The sequence below is a fragment of the Lonchura striata genome, chromosome 5 (assembly GCF_046129695.1).
Source record: "Lonchura striata isolate bLonStr1 chromosome 5, bLonStr1.mat, whole genome shotgun sequence".
Taxonomy (NCBI): Eukaryota; Metazoa; Chordata; class Aves; order Passeriformes; family Estrildidae; genus Lonchura; species Lonchura striata.
Window position 1 is genome coordinate 18,554,235 of NC_134607.1, and position 24,797 is coordinate 18,579,031.

At 45.9% G+C, this 24,797-nt stretch overlaps 1 protein-coding gene across 4 annotated transcripts in view; it reads right to left on the minus strand.

Annotated features, from left to right (window-relative positions):
- Positions 1-417: 417 nt before the first annotated feature.
- Positions 418-24,797, minus strand: part of HIPK2 (homeodomain interacting protein kinase 2) — a 127,171-nt gene continuing 102,791 nt past the window's right edge. For 3 of the 4 annotated variants that reach the window (XM_021536501.3, XM_021536524.2, XM_021536513.3), the window contains exons 8-15: positions 24,390-24,609; positions 22,758-22,879; positions 18,303-18,445; positions 17,778-17,954; positions 14,986-15,267; positions 4,538-4,785; positions 3,386-3,546; positions 418-1,621 (exon numbers count right to left, since the gene is read on the minus strand). In XM_021536501.3, the coding sequence (XP_021392176.1) occupies positions 1,154-1,621; positions 3,386-3,546; positions 4,538-4,785; positions 14,986-15,267; positions 17,778-17,954; positions 18,303-18,445; positions 22,758-22,879; positions 24,390-24,609 (1,821 nt within the window). In that variant the 3' untranslated portion in view covers positions 418-1,153. The remainder of the gene's footprint in view (positions 1,622-3,385; positions 3,547-4,537; positions 4,786-14,985; positions 15,268-17,777; positions 17,955-18,302; positions 18,446-22,757; positions 22,880-24,389; positions 24,610-24,797) is intronic. The other variant, XM_021536531.2, reaches the window with a different exon arrangement.

Sequence of the window (24,797 nt, forward strand, 5' to 3'; positions counted from 1 at the left end):
TAAACCGCGTCTGTAGTTTGGTAAGGCACTACGAGGGAATGATGTAAAACTAAGACTGTGACAGTTGTAATGGCTGTGCCGAGGAACACATCACAGAGAGAAGGCAGCAGCTGCACTCACACACACACACACACACACCTGGACAATCACATTGTTACATGCCTATGTTATATCACTTTTCTTTGTGCAATCACATTGAGGAATAGTCTATTGGTATCGTTGAAGTTCAACACAAAAGAGTAAAAAGGGGTATGACCTGTATAGTGCTACATTCTACCGGGGCTGGGGGCAGGGGGGTTGGGGGCAGCTAAAATGTCTCCTCCTATACTAAAATGGCTAGGGATTGAAAAGGAACACTTCCAAAAAAAAACAAACCAAAACAAAACAAACCTAAAATAATACAACTGAAATCCAACATACATTTTTAGAGATCTTGTTTAGGAATAGCATTTCTCAGGGATTTATCCAGTGTGTTCAAGAAGAGGAAGAAACATCCCCATTGCTTCTGCTCTCAACCAGTGCTGCATGGCCTGTTTTGCCCAGGTGTGTTTAAGTTTAGCAGTGTTAGGCCCAAATTCAGAGCACTGGGACAACGTTTTGTCCTCCACCCTCAGTGTCCCTTACCCACTTTCTTTTTCTGTTAAAAATCCCCCCAACCTATGTATATCCTGGGATACAAAAACTGCTGTATAAATCCTTTGAAATGCTGGATAAATCCCTAATCCACATACCTACAGGATTAAAAACCTAATGGATTTCATTTTAGGTGTTCTGGACAACAAATTTCTAAATATAGCTCACTATTTGGATGAAAATAACCTTTAAAAGTCTGTTGGTGAAGATCTTCAAAAGACAGGACCCACTGGAGGGTCCTTCTCCTTCTCTCTTTCTCTCTAGTTTGGTGCAGAATGGTTGGTTTTTTTGTGGTTTATTTTTTTTCTGTTCTTTTTTTCCATTTTCTTTTTTTTTAAATAAAAATTGTAGAATTGGTTTTCCCCCTTCTTTCCTCTTTTTCTTTTCTTCCTAAAGTCTCCTTCGTTCAAGTTTCACACGAGCCTCCCATTGCATTGTTAGTTTGTCATGTTCTTCAATACAAAAGTGGCTGCCTCACTCCCCCCGGGCTGGGTGCGTCTCCCGCTCTTTATTCCAGTGTTTAGATGTAAGGGTACTGGTTGACCTTGGTGGGGCTCAGTGGGTATCCAGTGTAGACTGTGGAGGCTGGAGAAGCACTGATATAGGTCTGATGGGCAAACTGAGCCTGGTACTGACTCGGGTGGATGGTGGGCGAGGGCAGGACGCGCGGGCCCATGCTGACAGGGACCTGGTGGACGATGCTGGCGGGGTAGGTGGTGTGCTGCACCGCGTGCCGGGCGGAGCCTTGCGAGGCCACCAGGTGCGCGACGGTGCCCGTGGAGCCCAGGGCGGCGGGGGCGGTGTATGTGTACAGGTGGGGCTGGGTGGGCAGGTGAGCAGCCGCAGCCGCGGCCAGGTGGGGATGAACCGTACCATGGCTGGGGCTGTTGTGCGGGAAGGAGTACGGGGCCTGAGCTATCGTTGGAGTGATGTAGGCTTGCTGTCTCCGGTGACTCCCTGTACGGTCAGTCGAGATGTGCTGCTGGCCCTGGATAAAGACAGCAACAGTGATAGGTGGTTACAAGACAAGAGATGGCTCTTTACCTCCTCAGTAGTGTCTGGGATCCTCCCGTCAACACCAGGACAACCTCAAAAAAGTCTCCTGAGATATTCCTGACACCCTCAGCATCACCAGTCTTCCCTTGGGAAATGAATGACAGCACTAGGTCCCTCACAAGCCCAGGAAAACCCTGTAGTTTCATACATTGACCCCCAGAAGGTAAGCAAGTCCCCCAGTCTGAGCTACAGCCTGCTGACACAACTACCAAAAGACACAACCTTGGACGCCCAGCTCCTAAGAACATCCTCCTCAAGTCCAGTTGCTCAGAGCAACAAGTGTTTTTTGTTGGTGAACACTCTGATGACAAATTGTGGTCTGCAGATAGCTCAGGGGAATGAGATTGCCTAACTATGCCTGGAACAGGCAATTTATTTTTGTTCAGTTTGGATATTTGCAGTTAATGATTTCCTTGGTTAGTAAAAATAACCACATTATTTTTTAAAGAGAAAACACTCAGCTTGATTAGATCCTGCAGGTGCCTGGTGCCCTCACTGTCCTCAGCTAAAATTACTTGTGCACAGGAAACTTCTAGCAGTGGGAATGGACCAATGTACTTTTTTTTTTCCAGGGATTTTTTAAGTTGTTTTCTTGCATTGCACAAAATTGTAGGGAGTTTTCCCAGTCATTTGTAGTCAGAGTATTAAATTACCAATAAAGCAGGAATTAGAAGACAAGAAGGAAAATGCTCCACGCTATTTCCTTCTATTCTTCCAAACATTTCATCCTTTTTGTAAGCACACTCTGTGCTGTTACTGTGGAAATATAGTAGCCACATTCGTCCCCGACTCTTGCAAAGAGCATCTTGCCCACTTCCTCCATTTTAACACACTTTTATTTAAAAATTGTTCACATTTTAAAATTTCCTCTGCATATTGAAGGAGAACAGACACTCTTCTCCTTTATGTTATTTTTCTTTTTAAAAAACAGTTCTGCTAATATCCAGCTCTGGATGCAGACCCAGAACTGTCCTCTGAGCTCTCCAGACTTTCTCCTCTTGAAACACTGGTAACTGAGCTGTAACTTCCCTACTCTTCTCAACTCACCTCAGGAAGAGAGGCGCCCCAGGTGCAGGATGTGAAAAAGGCATTATTTCCTGCAGCTCCTGGGAAGCTCCCTAGGAGTTCTGATCACAGACTGGGAAACGTCTCAAGAACTGCTTGCTGCCAAGAAATGGGATTTGTCCAGATCTCAGCCCAGCTTTATCACAGGATGGATCAAACTCATTACATGAGGTCACCTATATATATAGAGGCTCTGGTTTGCCTTGTCCCACCTGATGGGGACTTCTCTCCCAGTCCCACAGCTGGGCTTATTTGCTCTTTTCACTTGGAAGATATTCTCCCCATGGTTACTTACAGCTAAGAAGAATTCAATCCTTCCTACATGCTTCTGCTCCACTCTTTTGTAGCTAAGCCACTGCATTTCCCCTCTCCCATTATTCCCACTCACACTATTAGGTCATCAAACTTCAGAACACACAGGAAGAGTACCCCCAGCCCACTCAGAGGTGTTATCTGCACTACCTCTGCTGCCTGAGCTGGAAGATCAAGGTCTGCAGTCAAATATTAACAAGTTGATCAAACTCAACATAGGGTCCAACTGTCACTAGACTGGAAGAGGACAGCCCATGTTGGAGGAGTGGTAGGTAATAGCTGGATGATGCACCACCAAAATCAGTCTTGGTTGACTTACCTGACTTAGATTTAGAGGCTGCTGCTGCTGGAAATGTGCTCCTGGTCGCTGCTGCCTATAGGCAACGGCTCCAGACGAGCTCCCTGAAGAGTGACCGCTGGTGGAGGTCACGGTGCTGGAGGACTTGGACTTGTAGGAGGATGAGTGGTGACTGGTGGTGACTGTGCCAGGAAAGGAAACACATTTGTAGCTTACATGACATTGTTTAATTGTTCACCCTACCTTTTCCTCACCGACTCTCCTCCAGAGTGGCTTTTGGGAGGAGACATACAACAGAAGCAGGTTAAGAAAACTGTTTCTCTCAATTAACAGAATTCCTCAGAAGGGCTTGATACACATGACAGGCCTGTTATCCTAGAGAACAGACAAACAGACCTCATTAACTGGACCCAAAGCAGGTCTGGAGCAGGCTTTACAGATCCTTCAGAACCATGAGACAATGTTCTGCCAGCAGAACTGTACAACGCAGGTACAAATCCCAAGGAGAGGAAGGAAAGTATGGTGTGCACAGCTTAAAAAAGCCCTGGCTTGCCTAACGTCAGGTAGGTGGGAAGGGAGGGAGAACAAGCTCACCCTTTGAGCCTTTGTGTTCACCAGCATCCAAAGCAAGGACTGCCAAGAAGCTCAAAGCCAACAGCTTCAGGCCAGATTTCCACCATAAAGCCCTTTTCAACACATCACACTATCTAGCATTGCAGAGGTTCTGGATGAGCAAACCTCGTAAGTCCACAGTGAAGATCCTGGGAAATGTTCTTCCCAGGAACATCAGCAACTTTGGATGAAAATTCACATGTTTTCAATCTCTTACCCGTTTTAATGAAAGCCTATGGAAAGGCAAGGTAGCAAAGGTTCACACTTGCATTTGGGTGCCTTTCATATCAAGTGTCGAGCTAAAGGCTGCATTCTATTCTTGGGATTGTACAGAACTAACTGGGACTGACACTTGACCCATGACTCCTGAGTGAACCAGGACACATAAATAATGCAATATGGCTACCAAGAACAGACGTGTCACTCGAGAGAAGTGCAGGAGCACAGTTTCTTTGGAAAACAAACCAACCAAACAAACAAAATGAAACTGAACAATGAGATTCTTCCAAGATAAATCATTTATTTCTTACTAATTTTCTTGACGGAAGAGGTGCAATTTACCTGGTGCCAGGCTATCGCACTCTACCAACACCTCACTGGCCTGGGTTTTCAGTGGTGGCACGATGATCGTTCGGGGGTTCCCACTGCAGTGAGTCTCTGGAACCCCTTTGGTGTCGTAGCTGTTCCCATTATTCTGCCCTGTGCGATGTTGCACGGTGTAAGGGCTGTTGTTGCTGGAGGAATCGGAGTAGGGGGAGTCATGCACGGTGACACAGCTGATGACATTCTTCCTTTGCTTGGACAAGGTGCTGCAACACAAGCAGACAAGTGGAAAGAGTGAACAGGCAATGATCGACTCAACGCCATTAGAAGGCTCTGCCCGCGGCAGAAGAACTCCGTAAGGACAAAGCACAGCCTTCAGTCCTCTGCCGGGGAGACGCTGCTTAAGCCAAATCCTGGGCTTCAAAACTCCCTCGTTACTATTCCAGGAAAGCGTTCATGGAGGTCAAGGAGTGAGTAAGACATTGTGGATAGATCTTATATTCACACTGCTTAGAATAGCACTGAACCAGACTGCCAGATTTATTTTCAGACTGCTTTTTATGTATGTGTGCAGTAGAAGCCCAGCAGTTATACTATGCTTTGTTGCAAGTCTCACCACCCACACAAAAACGTGGCAGTTTCTCCCAGCCTTTCAGCAATGATTTAATAATAGATGCTATGACTTTTCATGCTTAAATTCCATGAATCTACAAAACACACACCATTCTATTTACTAAGACGGTACAATGGGCATACATTCTCAATAAGCATTGAAAATGAGGAACAAGTGAGAAGGAAATGAATGAAGTATGCTTTTGGATTTTCTTCCCTTTCTCTGAACAGGCTCTGGGTCTCCTGACTCTAGTGTAGATTATCAAGGTCCTGCTGCAACTAATCTATCTATGACATCAAAAAAGTGATTAAAAAGGCACATCAACACTTCCAAGATTAGTGCTGGAAGTTCATTAGACTAGACTGCATGAGTGCGACTGGGATTTGCTCAGGCTATTGTGTCTAATTATTCTTCATGGTTTCTACTTCCTGTTATGAGCTTGTTTAGGGAGAAAAAGAGAGAGCAAGAAAGAGGAGGGAGGATGGGGGATGGTGAAGATTTGCTTAAATGGCTCACATCCTTGACAGAGCACAGACCTTGACTACAGAAAATAGCTGTTATGTTTCACTGATTGCATTATGTTGTTATGGCAACTGAAGTTTTTAAAATGATGAAAAGAAATGGATAGCACATAAAAAGCTAAGTAATTAGGCTTAATGGTGGAAACAGCCCCAACAGGAACAGAAATGCCATGGAGAAAAACGAATCTTAACTTCATGAGTGTGCACTTTAAACAGAGAGAGATCTCTTTCCCATGGAGCGTCCTCTCCATTTTCTCAGTCTGGCTAGTCCAGTCCAGGGAACAGCTGATTAATCTGGTCTCAGTTGGTTTGTTCCCTGGTCTCTGCTGTTTAGAGCTGTTTGTTCTCTGGTCTCAGCATTGCTTCTTGCCCAAAGGAAGGTGGAGCAGACACTGAGAACAGTTTCCTTCCAAGGACATTGTTTACCTATTTTATTTTTCACAGTCCTAAAGGAGCAGTGGTGGGTTCCCTTCAACTTGCCCATCCCAAAGTCTCTCTGTCAGCATTCTCAACTTGCAACTCAGCCCCTCTATCCCAAGACTCAAGATTGAAAATCTATTTTCTTTTCCCTTTAAAGAACATCTTGGGTTGCTGCATTCACAAACAAGTTCACATCACACAGATGTTCCCTGGGCTATCATCACAGGGTTCTGGTGTGCACTGAGGAGGACAAAAGACCATGTTGTTCTACTCACAGTGAAAAACACATTTTGAGAGGCCCCTGCCACCCTAAAAGATTATAATTTGAAACAGGGCAGACGATAGAGAAGGAGAGGGAGCTATTGCACAGCAGTTGGGAAGAAATCCTTCCAGGGGCAGGGATGGATTAACAAGGAAAATATACAACAGCAAACTCTCATATTCTGGCTTTTCACAAGGAGCTGGAGAACGCTGGATTAGAAATGGAAAGAGCAGCAGTGCATCTTAGATGGACAATGACTGTGTGTGTAGAAAGATGTAGCAGTTTGGATATGCTGCTATGAAAGAAGAATATTAGGCCAATAAAAATGACTAATATTGCATGAATATTCCCCTCTCCATCAGTAGAAAGGCCTGTAATCACACATTTATGAGTATCCATGCTGCTTGCCCTTTGCAGCTACCCTTGGCTGCCAGTTGGGAAGAGAGATATATTCTTTATCTCTGACAGTTATTACATTTTATAAAGAAAAATCAAGTCACTAAAGAGTTTTCTGACAACTGATAAGGTCTAACTGTTCTTTTACAGTCCCTTCCTGATCTAAGTAGCTGAGCTGCTGAACTGGAAATACTTGCTCTCAGCTGACAATTGACATGAGAAGTTTGAGCTGTAGAACTGGAAGGGTAATTTTCTGTGTAATCTGTGCTATTTACTGTTTTAGTATGGGCATATTTTTCACCAGTTTGAGGACTTGTCAAAGCAGGGACCATGGGAAGTTTTCTCCTTCAAAGTGTTAAAACTCCTTGGTCACAATAAAAAAATCAAGTATAACTGTTGGATGAAATAAGTGACCCCCCAAAGCCAAACCTTTCCAGGGAAAGGGACCACCTCTCATTTAATGGATGAGAATCTGAAAAGGAGCTATGGTCCTGCCAGGCCTTATGCAAGTTCTCAGCACTGCTAATATGTGTAATTTCCCAAGTCAACTGGACTATTCCTGTAACAGAGCTAAAGCCCATGGGTAAATATTTGCAGGATTAGGGTCCAAATGATCAGCCTCTCAATTCAGCAGGCTGCATCATTTCAAGCACACAAGGAGTCCCACCAAAAGCAGCTGGATTTCTCTCTCTAGGAAAGGTAACAACTGTGGTGAATGTTACTGCAGGCAGAGAAGTCCTCAGTCTGGAGTAATCACATATGCCCAGAGCTCAGCACCTGCTGTATCAGAGCCTGCCCAGAGATTAAGGGTGGGAATTTCAAAAACATCAAAGGCCCAACTCATGCTGAAAATTGCTTGATTCACAGGCATAAAGATACACTTTAATCCAAAATGGAGGCTTTTGAAAATTTAGCCCAGCAGTTAGCATTCCCTCTGCTCAAAGTCTTCTGGGTAGCCAGCAGCTTTCTCCCTTCCAGCTCCCTCTCAGCTGCTCTTCCCACTTTGCAGTAATCCAGGAGTTATCTGTGTGAGGCCCAGGGTGATGGATTGCCTTCCCTGCTCACAAACTATCAGGATTGAGAGCTTTTTACCTGTTGACACAGCACTTGCCTACTCAGCAAGCTTACTGTATTCCTATAACTCAGCCAGAGCTTTTGGGGATGTTTGTGCTTACACAGAAAAATACTATTAGAAGTCTTGCCCCCTTCCTATTAAGCACTCTCCAAGCCTGGTAATTGCTTTCCCTCCTGCATGCACAGAAGCAGCAGCAAATGTGATTCAGTAGTTTGGGGAGTTGGTCTGTGGTCCTGGGCAGTTTGTGTGCCTGCCTGCATTATGCGGGGAGGTGTTTTTTAAATCTCCAGAGGACAGAGGGGGAAAGACTGGTGAACTGGCAGCAAATCCATCCACATAGAATAAAAAGCATTGAGTCAGGTAGGCCTTTTAACCCTTACTGCCTGGGTTTGTGTCCCCCCTTTTGGAACAGCAGATAAAATAAGCATTGCTTTGTACTTTTATTATTAGTTTGTGAGTAATATCCCATTCCCACCTGGTCCTGAAGAGCTTATCCTCAAACTTGGACCCAAAACAGCTCATGTCTGTCCAATGTGCAGACACAGACCACAACCATGCCTTTTAAGTTGAAGCAGGTCTTGGAGATGGCTCTCTAACATACACCACCCTTGTGAGTGCCCAGCAGAGATGGATGAGGGTCCCTATTTGCTCCAGCAAGGAGAAACCTGATAGAGGAAAAGGAAGGAAGACAGTCTGTGCCCAGGCACCCTGCAAGAAACTAAGGTGGTCATCTGAGATACTGTTAATGGAAAGGTGCTGAAGACAGATGTTGAGAACAAGAAGTGAGTGGAAATTAAGGAAAGGAAGATGCCGAACTAGGTGTTAAAACAATACTGAATCCACCTCAATAGCCAAAGACAAGGACAGAGACAACAACTCCCTGTAACAATGCAAATTGAGATGACTTTTACCACCTGAAGTCCCAGCTCAAAAGCTTGGTATGTGGCAGCACTGCAGGAACACGATCTTTTTTTACCTGAATAACTTGAGTTACAACAGAATCACAGAAAAACCAAATGATGTAATTCTTCAGCACATGGTTCACTCCAAGAGCTACAAACCTTTCAGTGCTGCTGACACTGTAGCAACAGTCTTTTAGCTCTCAAGGTCACCAGCGTTGGGGATGAAGGCAGCCATAGCACAACTGTACCTTTGAACTGGTGTGCATATACACCAGGGCATGTTAGCTTTACCTCACATTACAAAAAACTCTGTTCTAGGTCTCTGAAAACTTAATAACATGCAACCCTTTTAGTTTGATGCTTCAGAATAATACACCTATTCTAGGAAAGCAGGGAGTCAGCCAACAAAAACTCACACCACAACTGCAATCAGTCTCCTCAGGTTGAAATCTTATGCCATGCATGGCTCAATGTTGGGAACGTGCCCCCTCTCTTCAGCTCAGCCTCCATCCTGACCTGTTAATCTGCTCTTACCTTTCTGAATTTGTGATGGTAAGAAATATTTATCAAGTACTACACTGAGGCCATTTTATTAGGCTATACAGCATGTGTCATTGCTATTTAAGTCATATAAACTGAATTGCTGAGCAGGTTGTAAAGGTCCTGCTGCTGAAGGTCTGCTGACAGAGCTACTGTCTATTTGTGTAATTTTAAGTATTAGCTGCATGTCAGTGTCTTCTGGAGATGGAAGGCAGCAATCTTTTAACCAAATGACTGTGGTTAGTCAGTGTATTGCTATGCAGAGTCACTGCATTACTATGCACAGCAGAACACAGCCACAACAGGCTAGATGTCAAAAGAGAATTACAAATGGTGCTTTGCCCCTCACACATGCACATCAGCAAGTTGACAAAAACACCTGGTTTGTGCCTGCCAGCAATTTCTATGTGTAAGTCTTCTGAAGTGGGCTCCACCACCACTGCACTGTGATGTGAACAAGGAGTATAAAAACTTGCTTACACTCTGTTACAGATATGAGACTGAGACAGAAACTACAACACAGAGCTTCCCATCTTAAGAAGGAAGGGAAAACCTGCAAGGATTTTGTGCCAGTGAAGATGGTCAATGAGGCAGTTCCTCAATATGCCAACACAATAGCAGCGGTCCGTTGGCCTTGTCCAGAAATACAGTGATTACTGTCAGGATCCCAAGGAAAACCAAACTGGAGAGACGTTACCTATGACACCAGCACAGGCAGTGGGGAACTGAGGGGCTCTCCTGCCTCTTTGGAAGCATCCCCAAAACCACCCAGCTGAAGGCCATCATTGTATTGTCTCAAGAAGAGTCATGTTTTCCTTGGCTGCTGCACTCATTGCTTGGAGGGAAGGTCATCTGGGCATGTCACAAGAGTCATGTCCACTCCCCTTCTTTCCAACCCTTCCTTCTGCCATACTCTGCAATGCATGGATGCAGAAATATCCCTCAGTGGCCACCAGTGCAGCCCACTGCATCCCTCCCCAGGGATGGAGCACACCTAGTGTGCTCTCCCTCCCTGCCACAGTTCCAAGGTGCCTTTGTGCCTCTCTGTTCCATGTCTCAGCTCTTGCTTTCTCTCCACTTTTAAGCTTCAGAAATATTTAATCAAGGGAGGGTTTACATTTAAACCAGTGCAGCAGGCGAAGCTGCATGCTGGGGGGCACTTAACCCCTACTACATGCTACTTGCTGAGTGCGTGCTCCAACCACTGCGACTGCACTTGCACTATCAGTCAGCTGCCCTGTCCACTACACCTTCTTGCAAGAGCAAGTAGAGAAACTAAAAAGGAGAACATTTTTAAAAATAAAAATCAATCTACTTTCTGTCTCACTCTCTTCACAATTCTTTACAAGTAATGGTTAGACCTAATGTTGGGAAGGATGGATAAATATAATTATTCATAAATAATACAGCCAGGATAAGAACAGTCCTCCCTGCTAGCCGGACAATGCCCTTGCCTACGGATGGGTCCAGGGGTCAAGTGGATTGTTCCATCTCACCCCCAAAATGTATGGTTCACCCCACACCTGTATCCCTCCCTAAAACATCAAGTGCTGTAACCCCATTGGCCCAAGCCTTGTTCCAGCCCACCCTGAAGCCCCCTGATAAGGGGTCTCTGAGGGGCCAGACCCTCTCTTGGATCTTCCCCCTCATAGGACCTCCACCCTCTCCTAGAGCATCCTCCTGTCTCTCCCCTCCTCCATCTCCTTAAGCCTCGCCACGTGCTGAGTCTGGCAGCTCGAAGCAGGACCTTTCTGCATCCCTAATAAACCTCATACCCCAAGAGCAGCCTTCAGAGATCTCTCGTCTTCATTCACCTAAACCATCCTAGAGCACAGCGCTCCCTACAACCTAATATCTTCCATTCAGAATAAATAACAGTTGGAGTTATTATCTTGCAGCACAGCACTGAAAGTCTCTTTACCATGTGAAATCTCTCTGTAAAGTAGTCTGAGCTGAGAGTGTACAAGCTCATTAAACAAACAGGGTGACAAAACTGTTTCCTATTCTTATAATGCTCTTTATAAGCCATTATTCCCCTACTGTTCTATAGGACAACATATCATATGCAAAACTTTGTGAGCAGCAGAAACCAGGTAAAAACAGTTGAATTTGGTAAAAAGGTTCCCTTTCTATTTTGACTGTTTCAATTTAATTTTCCTATTATTTGCTTACATTTTGAAGGAACACGACTCTCCATTAAACCAGAAATGAGAAGTCCTCTACTTAATTAGTTATTTCCCTGACACTTTCTTCCCTTGTATAAAGGTTGAAACATTTTGCAGTTTTGAAGTTCTTCTATATTTCACTGTGTTTAGGGTATTACTAGGAAAAAAAAAAAACTCATTGTAGCCAGCAAAAACACCTTATTTTTGATGAAATTACTTTTCTAATCAGGCATTTTCCCCCTGAAAATCTCTGGCCATCTCTCTGAGGCTAGGCTCTGCTGAACTGTAGCTGAGGTTCCTCATCGGTGACTGTGCCTTAGGCATGGGGCTGGGGCCCAGTAGATGGCCCCCTTTGACAAGGCTCCACCAAGCAGGTCCTCCAGAGCTCATCTCACACCACCTCCCCAGCACCTCTACCCAACAGGAGCCCAACATTTTGAGATGACTATCGATTTTATAAAGATTACACCAAGCTACACTCACCAACAGTACAAAATGAAAAATGTGCTGTCCTGCCTTCCTGATCAGCTGGTATTTCATAAACCTGTAACACTTCCTACCCTTCAATAGGAAAAGGAAAATCCTACTCGCATCACAATTTTTCAGATTTTTCTTTCACCAATAAAAATTGTGCATTCCCTGTATGAGAAAAGCTCTCTCTCCTGCTCTGTTATTACAGAAAGGCTTTTGTCTCTGAGTAAATCCAAGATGTAGGACTCCTTTACTGCATCAGCAGTATTGTATTTTAGCAACATTACCAGTACTTCTTAAACTGAGACTGACAAACTCTTACATCGTCAAAGGATCTACTACTTCTCACAACCAATCTCTCTTCACTGAGGAATCAATAAAATAAACATTTGTAATTTCATAGGGAATTTCTAGCCCTGTAAGAAGCAAAAGAAGAAGGTGCTATAGCAAATTCAGGAGCTGATTCAAAGACAGCAAAGGTAATGCAAAGTTACCACTGCTATCAATACGTTGTGATCAGACGATTATCTTTGATCTGTCAAATGGCATTTGATTTCTATATTCTAACCTAGAAAAAGGTAATGTTTCTAGGATGTGAAAAATAGCATGTTTCAAGTGATTCCAGTGAAATTTTCCCCCCCACACCACAGCTATTACCCAATATGGTAATATTTGCATATGTGAGCCAGACAATGCATTCTTTGCATGGTTTCATTTTCTACTCAGATCCTGAACCTTTGGGCCCTGATTACATTAAACACATACTTCATTGTCACTCCCATTTTTCTTGGAGCCAAAAAAATAGGCAAGTAAGAAACTTAAAGGCATTTTCCTGAATGAGACAAACTTTCAATGAGAAAGACTTCAACTTCAGCAGGGACAAAGTTAATTGGCATTAAATGCTGATACAGCTTCCTTGAGTGGAAGCTACACTCTCACTCCAGCTGAGAACCTGGCCTTACATCTACCCATATCAAAAGGTACTGAGCAAATCGATTTTGCTCTCCTGGAGACTTTAACCAAAAAATACTCATTCTGGCCATGCTGTTTTCCACCTGTGTCTCTACCTCTGATTATCCATTTGCTCTGGTTACATCTGCACAGGCAATTTAACTCACTCGTGTCCATACAAAATATCTCTACGTGGCTCAGAAATTAAATCTATCTCTTAAGCTCTGGCCTTTCTGGAATGCTGGCACCCTGGTACTCTATAGATACGCCATATGGATACAAAAAGTAGCCAGGGATCTGATCCCAGGCAGGAACGTGTCCGGAATATGCTTTAGTCATATCAAAGCCAGTTTGTTTATGTACGTCTGGCTCCCAGGACAACTTTCCAAGCCCTTCAGCAGGCCCAAATCTTTTAATACCTCAGATTCCCAACTCTATTTCCAGACATGTTCCTGAACTTTGTTCTGTCTGTCTTTCTGGAGAGGTGCTGAGTAAAGAAACTAGACAGATAGCAGAAAAGTTGAAGCAGAGGAGACAGCCAGTGGCTGAAGTGGCTGCAGTATCCCAGCTCTTTCCTTCACCCCTCTTTGGACCCAAGAATGACACCCAGATGGTAAATGTAAGGATTTGCACATAATGTTCCAAAGCCTGGAATCAGTACTGTGGGTAAACATGCTTTAAAAGAGCTCCCACGACCCTTGAGTTTTCAGTATTTCTTTTGTCTTGCCCTTCCTTCCCCAGAAGAGCCCAGGAAGTAGGGGCTCCTTTTTTATAGTCCCCCTGACTTACACTCTGGTCTTCATGCAACTCTTTCTGAAAATGTGCTTTCTTCCCCCATCTAAGCAAGGAATGTTGTAGCAATTTTATTTTTTTTTTAAGTGAAGTATGCTACACTGTCCTGTGAACCACTGCTGACTTTGAGAGGCACTGAGCCCTTGCTGCCCAGTGGCATTCGCTAGCACAGAGAGAGGAATGGGAAGCAGTGGTGGCTGTTGGGAAGCATGTTGAAATTCCAGCCTGGATGCCTGAATCTTATGGCTTTTCTTTACAGATTTTTAGCTCTTGGAGGCCAAATGTGTCGCATCTGTTCTGTGTACATTTGAAGGTTTCATTTATCACCACACTGCAAAGATGCAGAGATACAGAGAGGTATCTCTGGTGATTAAAGGAAAATCTGCCATGGAGTGTGTTCTAAATAAGTAAAAAAAAAATCCTCTCTTGAAAATACTGGAAGAATAAGGTTAAAAGTTTCCTATCTCAGTTACCAATATGGAGATGGCATAATTATTCAGCTGTTTGCAAAGTTACCTCTCTACATCTTATAAAGCAGAGCAATGTCTTGTGACTGGCATCAGATGGGAAACCTAGAGCACTTGCATGTGATGAAAGGTGCTGAAAGGACAGCCCCAGAAAATTAAGTCCTTTCTGATCCACAAGGGATGATCAGCAATGGCAGCCATCCTGGGCCATGCTGTTCACTTGGATGAATTAATTCTCTGAAGAGTAAACTCAGCCACCACTTTCTAGCCTTGTCTATGCCTCTCTGCAGAGTCAGACAGAAAGTAGTTTCTGCCACTTTTACTATAGTTCAAGGATATTTTGGCATCACAATCAAGATTGAGCAACTCTCTATTTATCATTATTGAGTGTTTATGACAGAACCACTGTTTTTGAGAGCTTTTTTAAGAAAATATGGAAGGAACATATGGAAGATGTCATTTAAATGGTCTTTAGAGATGCCTGGATCACTTAGAAAGAGAAAAGGCAAATTTAAGGTCCCTTCTTCCCGAGCCTTTCTGTCTTTGTTTTCAGCAGATGTCTAACTTACAAAGGCTCATCACCATAGGCTATCTGAAGTCTTCTTTCCACAAAAAAGAGATAGAGAAAACTGGTATTTCCTCTTATAGATGAGAGACTATGGTATGGAGAGACTACTGCACTTCTCCCAGGTAACACAGCAGATGTACAGCACAGAATGGAGCATCACCCGAATCTGTAGAGTCCTCAGCTAGCAATTTTCCTCACAAATCAAAGACAACCAGGCTGATGAGATGCAAACGTAGCTCCTGGAATCCTACAGCAACTCCAGCACTACCATACCCCTCTCTCCTTCTCCTGCACGCAGAGAAGAGCAGAGAACTACTGCTCACCTGGTGGGTGCATGCTTCTGCTCTTCCTCTTCGTCCGTGTCGCTGCTGATGGTGATGACGCTGACGGCGGGGCTGGGGGTGTCGGGGATGACGATGGTCTGCCGCTGCCGCTCCCGCGTGCTGCTGCTGGCCACGTCACCCCAGCCACAGGTGACCGAGGTGCTGCAGGCAGGGCTGTTGTGCACCATGGCACAGCGGGGAGGGGTGTTCTCCTTCACTCGTTTCGACCGCTGGGGCGAGCTGATGGACTGGGAGGATGAAACTTCATAGGTGGATGCGTTGCTGGAAATGGGGAGAAGCGTTAGTTGGTTAAAACTCTGCATGCTTAAGTCGCCTGTTGGTGTGGTTTGTGAGTCCTGGTCTCTGATTCAGTAGCACTGATTTATGGAGTCTAAGAAAACTGTAAAATTGGCACAGTCACTTCTTCAAAGACAGTGCCTTGCACGACTTATTCGCATAATTGGCTGAAAAGTAGTTTCTTTTAATAAAAAATTCAAATTCCTTAGAAATTTCCGGATGAGAATTGCTGCCTCTCAGGAGTTTGCACTGGGGGGGTAAAGGCCAGCCACAAAGCTCAGACATACAGAACAAAGGCAGGCACAGCATGGCTGACACAAGAGGAAGAACCACCCAAATAATAATCCCTTCCTCCTGCATCCTACATGGAATGCATCATGACCAGATACTTTTTGGCCAGAAAAAAAACTAGAGGTAAAACTAGAATTTGTTGTGGAAAACCACAATCACTTATCAGGAAAACTGATTTTTTAAACAGAAATAAATTGCTGTTTAAGAATCTTTCTCAATGAACATTTTCTGCTCAATACTTTATCCTCTAGGACAGTGGTGTCCCATGGATGAGAGCAGGCGGATGGGAGGACATATATTAAGTTTCATTCCTGTGTGAAGTAGCATATAACATATATAAATCAGAAAGAAATAAACATATATTTATTACACAGTAGAGAAACATTCCCACAGTAGAGAAACAGTCTTCCCTGTCTGACCAGTCGGAAAAGTGCCACTTGGATCAGGGATCCAAGCACAAAACTATCAGCCAAACAGTGCAGTGTGGGTCTACAGATGGGGTTATTTACCAAAGCACACTGACTAAAGCCCACTTCACTCATTTCCCACACTTCCTTTCTTGGTTGTGTTTCTTTTTTGCGATTGCAGAACATCTGGAGATTTAAAAAGGAAGAAAACCCCAAAGTTCTGGTTTTGTTCTACTGTGGGGCCTGGGCTGCATGTTCAGCCTGGCCCAAAAGCTAACAAAAGGAATAGGTGGCATCCATCAAAAGGAAGTCACCCTGGCAGTATATCACACTACACCAACTTACACAGGCTCTTTTGCATAACAAATGGCTGCACAGTGGCATTCAAAGTGCTTTTGGAATACCAATGAGCAGCATGGAGTACCCTCCTCTCCAAAGGAGCATGGTTCCTCATTTGGCACAAAAAGAGTCACAGTCAATGAAGCTGTAGAAACCCTTTGCTCTCAGAGTGCCCCATTCCTCCTGGACACAGCCACCCCACCCTAAAGTGACAGGAGAGGGGAGGCCCTGCACAGGCACACTGGCTGCAACAGGCACTCTCTTTTGCTGGCTAGCTGGGGACAGAGCTGCCTCTCTATGTTATGAATAGACTAAGACAGCTGGAGCCCACCCAAAGTAAATCCAACATTAGAGAGCAGATAAATGGGAAGGACTTAAATAGTGGCCTCTTAACTTGACTTGAACTGGTTGCGAACTCAGAGCCGCTCTGGCACCAGTCCAGTCACCCAGGAAAACCACAAGCTCAGGTTTTTGCCACTGCACAAGTGGTGACCCATTTTGGTTCTCTCTCCTGCACTGTTTTATGTTTTTTCTTTTAAAAAAGAAGTGTGCTAGTTGCACAGCCCAGGGGACCTACTCCAGAGCAGCTGCACATACACCTTGAACAGCCTTGCCCTCAAAACAGGATTACAGTGCTGTGACAGGCACTGCAACCATCCTACCATCTGAGCTGTGCAAGAAACCCCAGACTCCTTCCAGAGCCAAATGGCTCTACTGAGAGATGCCAGATGCTAAGGACTGCTCTGTATGAGATATCCTTATAAAATGCTCCCTATTTTATGCTGCCATAATTGTAATAAGGCCAGGGTATAATAATGGGTATCTGTTACTGGTGTGGACTGTTGAAGACAGGGCTAACACTTACGTTAGGAGCAAGAGAGCTCAGGTGGCCCAAAGCCACCCCAGTCCTCCACTCCCTGTGGCAATAAAGTTCAGAAGACTGTCATCACCCCACTGCTTTAGAAAGGGCAGATCTTGTGTGCACACATCAGGCACACGCTCCTGAAAATGCAGCCCCCTCAACGTGCAAATGCTGCACTTCAGGAGTGTTTCTTCCAGAGGATGTTGCAAGAAAAGGTGTGCCAACTGGGCACTGCATCACACTGACCTGAGAATAGTTATGTTTTTAAATCATCATGACTACAAGGCTCCAGGTAATTGCAGCAGTGTAACAAGCTGTATGAACAGGTCTGAGCCTCCCATTCTGCATCTTCTCCAGCCACTAACTCCCACACAAAATGATGCTTGAGGGGTATAAAACACCCCTAACTACCTCCTGGGTACCAAAGAGGCGAGGCAGTGAAGAGCCCGCTCACACAGTGTGTGACCTAATCCCTCACGGGCTGTGGAACAAAACCTGTTTCGCCCCACAGGAGTCAGTGAGCACCTCTCTTGCCAGCACGCCAGCGCGGCCAGGCCGCGGTCGGAAGCAGCCGGGCCGGGAGCCCCGGCACTCACCGTGGAGCCGACTGGTGTTGCTTGCTCTTCCTGGCAGAGGCAGCAGCAGGTGGCTGGCGCATGACGTGAGCGACGCCCACGTTGACGGGCTGGGCGGCGGGCAGGGCCACGTGGCTGGCCAGCAGCGTGGGCTGCTGCATGATGGGGTTGTAGTGGCTGCCGTGGGCGTGCGTGTTCCTGCACAGCGGGGACACAGGCACATGTTGAGAATGCAACTGGCGGCTGCTCGGCAGGCTCCTCCACACAGCCTCCCAACACCCTCCACCCGGGTGCCCTCTCCTCCAGGACTTGTTGGGTACCCAGCCTTCCCAGGACAGAGGGTTTTCCCCAGGGAACAGGCTGAAGGAGTGGTGTGGGCACAGCATTGCACTCCAAGGGCAGGGAGCAGAGAAGTGTCCCACAGCTATCAGACAGTGAGGTCACAGGCTGCTGCCCTCCTCCCCTCAGCCCTGCAAGAGCCCAGCCCTCATGCCTCCTCCAGCAGCTGTGGGTACTTCAGGGCGCCTCCAAGCACCCCCAGTTTACCTCCAGTCTGCCAGCGGCTGGGTGCCTGCCATGGACTCCGGGATGACGGTCGCGTGCTGGACAGAAGTGTGGGTGGCCACCCCAGTCAGCTGCTGCCAGGCAGGAGGCAGCAGGATCTGCTGAGTGCCACTGGGCCATGCTTGCTGTCAGGAAAAGGGAAAGCAATTCCTTAGCAAAAGGCATCAAGCACTGAACGCGAGCAATGGTCCACGCTCAGCTGGAGCCCCTAATAGTGATCATGGTCATACTACACAGCTCTTACCACCTTTCAGTCACAGAAGACAAACACTGTTAGGAAACCACAGTATAAGCAGGAATAGTTATAAATATAGAGAATGCAAAGCAGGGGGCAAAAAAAATCCTTGCCATACAAAGCAGCAGCTGTGTTTTAGGTTAAACAGGGAATGGAAGGGATCAAAACTTGCTGGCATTTCAACTCAAACACCAAATTTTTTAGCATGTTCTAATTTTGACTCTCCAGATCAGCTGGGCGCTATGGTTCCATTGTTAATTTCCCCTTTCTACATCCAGCTTACTTTTTCAAGAAATGCACAGCTACACATTGCATACCTGTCCTCTCCATGTGTTCTTCAACTTTCCCCCCCCCACCCTTAGAGGGTAGAAAATCTCTGCCTTTTGAGTTGAGCCATCATTCTGCTATGCAATCACCCTTCCAGCTGTGCTGCCACAGGCATGACTCAGGTTGTCCTGCTCCAGTGACTCCACGCAAGTCAGATGATTGTTTTTTGGACTTGGGAAACTTTCTTAGCTATGTGGCTCTGGCAGCTTTTTACTGCTGGGCTGAAGAACTCAGGGGTACCAGCTACAGCCCACCTTAGTCCCAACCTGCACTACTGTACTGGACCCATGTTGTGTTATCTCACTGCTCTAAGGAAGCTAAGTTTGAGAGGAGACTTCTTCCAGGCATGCATTTATCCCCTTCCCCACACTCACAACGATTGTATTAACTGTCCCCATGATTCCCTCCTTTCCCCCAGTACATAAACTCCAAAACAGTCCACCCTGCAAAAAAACTTTTTTTTCCCAATTCTAATCCTAAGTTTGATCATTTTGTAACTTTTTGTGTTGCTCAGTTACATGAAAAGGCTGCTATGGTGTGGCCTCTCAGCAACATCTGCAAAGGATAGAGAGTCACAAGGCTCCTGAGAGCCCTTCATCTAAGGAGCAACTACCATAGACTGGTGATGCTTGGAGCAGGTAAAAGGATAAGGCAAAGGCACAAAAAGATCAGGGAGGAAAAAAGCATTCTTATTATTCTCTTTTCTTTTTTTACCTCAGCTTTGCTTTAAAAGAGGAGACTGAACTACCGTTGAAGTCAATCCCAGGGGACTACCTGGATTTACTTGCAGACAAAACTGCTTCCTCCCTTTTCAGGAAGGGAATGGAACAAATCTAAGCTCCTTGTCTGACTGCAGTGCATAAATTTAGATGCAGTGTCAGGGCCTAGGCACAAATTCCTCACTTATTAGGTAAGGACCACTGAATCATTTAATCTGCAGATAAGACTTGTCTAGGCTGATCCACCAGCACTGTGTGTTGTGCTTACACATAGAAGGCTTGTCCTGGCAGCTGCAACCTGTTCCCAGCCAGTGCATTACTATGAAATTTCGGTGGGGTGGTGAAGCAATGCTCTGGCCCTTGTCCTCAGGAGCTGGTGGGTCCCCTGGAGTGACCACGCTCATACTCTGGATATGGAGCAGGAACAACTAATGGAGTAACATTTTGGAAGCTAGTGGCAGGACCTCTGTAAGATGTGATGTTGGGAAAGAGTTAAAAGGAGAGAAAATCAAGAATCCAGGATGTTATTCAAGGGCAAGGGACAGTTCTGGGTCACACCATGGAAGCCTGCTGGAAAACTGTGCAGCTTTGCCTCTTTAGAGATCGGAAGCTGCAGTGAGCTGTGAGTAAAGACAGGATCAGTCTCCTTTCACTGGTCTCTGTGCATAAAATATGTGAACCACACTTGCTTGAGAGGATGAAGAAGAGACCCAGAGAAGTTACAAACAAGTTACTTTAGCCAGTGACCCTGCATCTTGCAGGCTGCTTGCTCTGCCTTGCACTGCCTAGCTCTGTGCCACAGGCTGCAGACACACAGCTGCCAGATATGATGCTCAAGCTCTGTCAATGCCTCCTGCCCTGGATCCCTCTGTCCCTCATCTGGGACAGCTGGTCTGGGACAAAATGCACAGGGAGAACTTGATGCCAGCTGCACTGGGATGCAGTAAGGCTTTACCAGCCACAAGCATCCTGAGGAGTGCAAACACAAAAACCTGTGCTCTGTGTTAGGCAGGGGAGAAAGCCTGATAGTGCTACACAGTTCTGGGAACACAAGGAGCAGCATCATGCTTCATCAGTGGGACAAATAAAGCAGGGGACAGACAGAAGTGGACTCTGGAGGTGCTGCACTCTTTGCTGGGGCCAATCCCTCTCACAGTTGCAGCAGTCACACGGCCCAGGCTGAAGAACATTAGATAAGCAGCTGTGCATGAGAGGAGCAGCTCTCTGCTGGGAGAGAGACACGCAGCCGCCGAGATCAGATGTGACTACAATGCATCACAAAGAAGCTGTGTTTTTCCATTCAGGAAACTGGAATTGGGTACAGATTTGTTTATCAGACAGCTGCTCAGCCCGAACCAAGCGAGGCCCACGGACACCAGATGCCACCGGCATCAATCAGAGTGTCCTGCCATCAGAGACTGCTTGCATTTCTCATCGCGTGAGACAAACTGGCACAGCAACAGGCACATCTCCTCTCTTTTATTACATCAAAAATTAAAAATCTGTACAAGTGTGGAGTGTTTCTCAGAAACAGTCTGAATTCCCCTTTGGAAGTGACAATGAATGAAATGTCAGTAAAAAGTATGAAAAGGGATGCCCATGAACCGGGTGCTCACGTGGCAGAGGCAGCACTGAAATTGGTAACGTGTGGGCAGGAGGGTGCTCAGGAGGAGCTTTACTACCAAACATTCCTCACTTGCTTAGAGCCCAACAAGGCCACCATGAGAAGAAAAAAGGAGGAGGCACTGAGATCTTTCAGGATCCTGCTGTCTTTGAGATGTTTCAGATCCAGCCCTCACCCCTTCAAGCCCCAAAGGACAGCACACCACTGGAGGCCTGGCAGAATGGTGGGGGCATGTAAAGCTAGCATGTAAAGTGACCTCCTTCACTCACTGCCTTGGCTGATTTCTTGAACAAGCAAGAGGTGCCAGCCATTGAGCCTGCATGGACTGCTCCCTGCTTTGCCATGGCTTTTGTTTCCCTGCCTCTCGGGCTCTTCTTTCCCACCAAACAAGGGAAGTGGCTCATGTCAGTTGTTACAACAGGCTGCAGCAGAGATCAGTTTGATGTTTCAGACAGCTCTCTGACAAAGGCTCTTCTATTGGGAAGGGGCAGGGCATACTAGCTGATGGAAATCACACAGACTGCAAGTTGCATTTTGATCTGTCTTCACCAGATAAGTGTGACTGGTGGGTGGTAAAGGAAGGCAAGAGCACCTACAGTCTTACCCCAGCAGTACAACACACAGGCATAAAACCTGAAGTCTGCTGGTTCCTGGCTGCAGATGAAAGTGGCATGGCAGACCAAACAAGCCTGAGACAGAGTTGTGCCTTTGTAACTAGCTGGTCATCTTTTCCAGCTTGCACAACTTAATTTTAAGTATACTAGGTGGTTTTTTTAGGTGTCTTTTTTTCCCTCTCTGGTATCAGCAGAGGTACCATGGTGCCAGCTCAAAAAGAGTTGAGGCAGATTCACTGAAGCCTGCACAAGGAGGAATGAACTCCTCCTCTGGTTTGAGGAGCTGGGGTATCCCTCGAGGATGTGCATGTAATTAGTAATACCCATTCCTGTTTGGCTTTTTTTTTTAGGAGGAACCATGCTTTTCCTATGAGAACATTTCAGACAATTGTGCCAATAAGAATTGCTGACAAGGAGAACTCCTTGAGTGTGGGGCCCTTGCCTCTGCCTCCGACATCTCTCTCATACTTCACGAGCAGAGATCCTCATAAAACAGAACAGTGAAAACTTAAAGCATGAAAGGTATTTATCAGCAGCATGCAACTCATCAGAGCAATTCCTGGCTGTAAACTACCACCAAGACTTTGAGTTCAGGAGGATGTAGGAGGTTATTACAGGTTCCTTCTCAGCAGAGGCCTGACACTGCTTTCCCTAAGGCTTTCCCACATATTTCAGTAGAAAAGCAGAAAGAAAAAGGGTTTTTCCAGTGGCTTTTGCAACTCTGACATAGTCTTTCAGCTGAACAATGAGCTGGGGGAGATTTTGACATTTCAAAGAAAGCTGCAGATCCATATACAGTTGCCCAAGTCTCCAAACTGCACCACAGAAGGCCCTCAGAGAAAGCTTCTCTCCTCAGCCTCCAAGAGCTAAACAACACAGTAAATACCTGCTGAGCCTGGTGCCTTTTCAGTTCCTTACCTGTGCAAGAAGTCCTGGCTGGATCTGAAGAGGCTGGGCCCCAGGAGCCTGAGTGACAATGGGAACGGCGTTCTCCATCCGAACCGAGTACCCAGCGTGCTTCGAAGGCGAGGCTTGTAACCCTGTTCCACCAGCACAGAAGGTCCAGCATAAGCCACCAGCAGCATTGCCAGGAACAGGGGATGGTTCTCAGAGGAGCCTAAAGGCACTCACTGATGTCCACTTAAATTGCAATGTTCAGTCCCTCTGAATAATCAGCTCTCAGAGTGTTACCTGTGCTACCCTGGCCCAAAGATGTCCATCAAATGTTCACAAACATGATACGGGTATAAGGGTGCAGAAAAGACATTTCCAAAGGCACTAAGGGATTAGCTGAATTTGTATTTTAGGGTACCTCAAGCACATAGAAAATACTGCAATATTACAATGTGCACAGGCAGAAAACAGAGGAGTGAATGGCTTCTCTTCCGCATATTCTCTGATTTAACAACAATAAATGGTCTTTATCAGCTAAAATCCATTTCTGTATGAGAATGATCTCTTTACACCACAGTGGGATGGGAATCCAGAACTCCATACTCCCTCAGCCTTGATGGGGAGAGGTGATTTTCTCTAGCACAGTTTCTTGAGACTCATATTTGAAAGGCCCTAGCCCACTCCAAACTCCAACCACTGTTGGCTGAGCCCCACATTAGCCTGAGCTGGAGGAAGCTTCCCTCTCCAGCACCTCAGTGCATGGCACAGCCATGCTGCCTCCTCTACTTTGGACCCTTTTCAAAGTTGCAAGCTGAGGATGGTCACTTACATACTCCACTTCTGAAGTCAAACCCATGAGATGCATTTTAACTACGCTGAGGAGGTCTAGCTAAACTTCTCTAGTTCAAAAGAGCTTTGATAATCTTGCAGAACATTTAACAAGTGCCTGGAGACTAATGCACAGACAGGCTTGTAGAAATGAAGAGCAGAAGTTGCACCAGCTGAACTGAGGTCTATTTAGACCACTTCCTACAGACACTTGGCAAGTTTTCCCAAATTGCTACAGCATGTGAAGTTAACAGAAGGACAAGTGGTTAACACTGAGCATCTCCCAAGTTGTCTGACAATAGTTCCTACTACTAGTATACACAAGCAGAGCTGTTTGCAGCAGGGCTGGAGCTGAGGGAATTATCCTCATAAATGGTCATGGCATCTGTTATGGGGGAGAACCCTCATATCCACCAGCACCATGCTCCCTGCTGCATTACCCTCCCGAGTTCCCCTTTTAGCAATCAAGTCACTGAGAAGTGATGATGACCCTTTACATACATATTTACTGATTTACTGGTATTGTGTGGGAAAGCTTTCAAGTTTACCAAAGTATGGCAGAAGAGTCTTAAACTTTGTTCAGGGCAAAGAATGACAAGTACATATTCTCCCCCATCCCCTTGTCAGTAGCAGCTGCCTCCAACTCAGTCTGTTAGAGGTGCCTGCAAGACCCTCTGCCAAGGCAAACACTTCCATCTGCAATAACCTCGCTGCTCTGATTTACTAGGCCAGCCCTTTTTTCTGCCACATGACCTGCACTGAGGAAACTCATTTCCAACAAGAGCTGGACGAAGCAGTGGGCCAAGAGCTGGTGAGGTTGTGACTTACCTTGAAAGCCTGGTGGGCAGACGATGAGGGCTTGCTGTAAGGGGTCTGGCCGGGCACAGATCTGCGCTGTTCCCGTCTGCAGGGGCATGCTCCGCTGGGCCACCGCAGCCATGGACGCCGCTGAGGGCTGGTAGAGTGCAGATTGGTAATTTAGTATGGAGACCTCGGGGTTGGCTAAGGAAATAGTGGCACTGGAGGAGGTGGGAGCCAGGTTGGTGGTCTAAAGGAATGACGGGAATTAAAACAAAAAACAAACAAAAAAATGAGGGAGATGGGTACGCTGGAAGAAGCAAAAATCCAAAAAATAATAAAGTAAAATAGTGTAAGATAAAATAAAAACCAAGACAAAACAGCAAACAAGGGGGAGAACAGGACACTGAGGAATAAAGAGACAAGGGGGAAGGATCA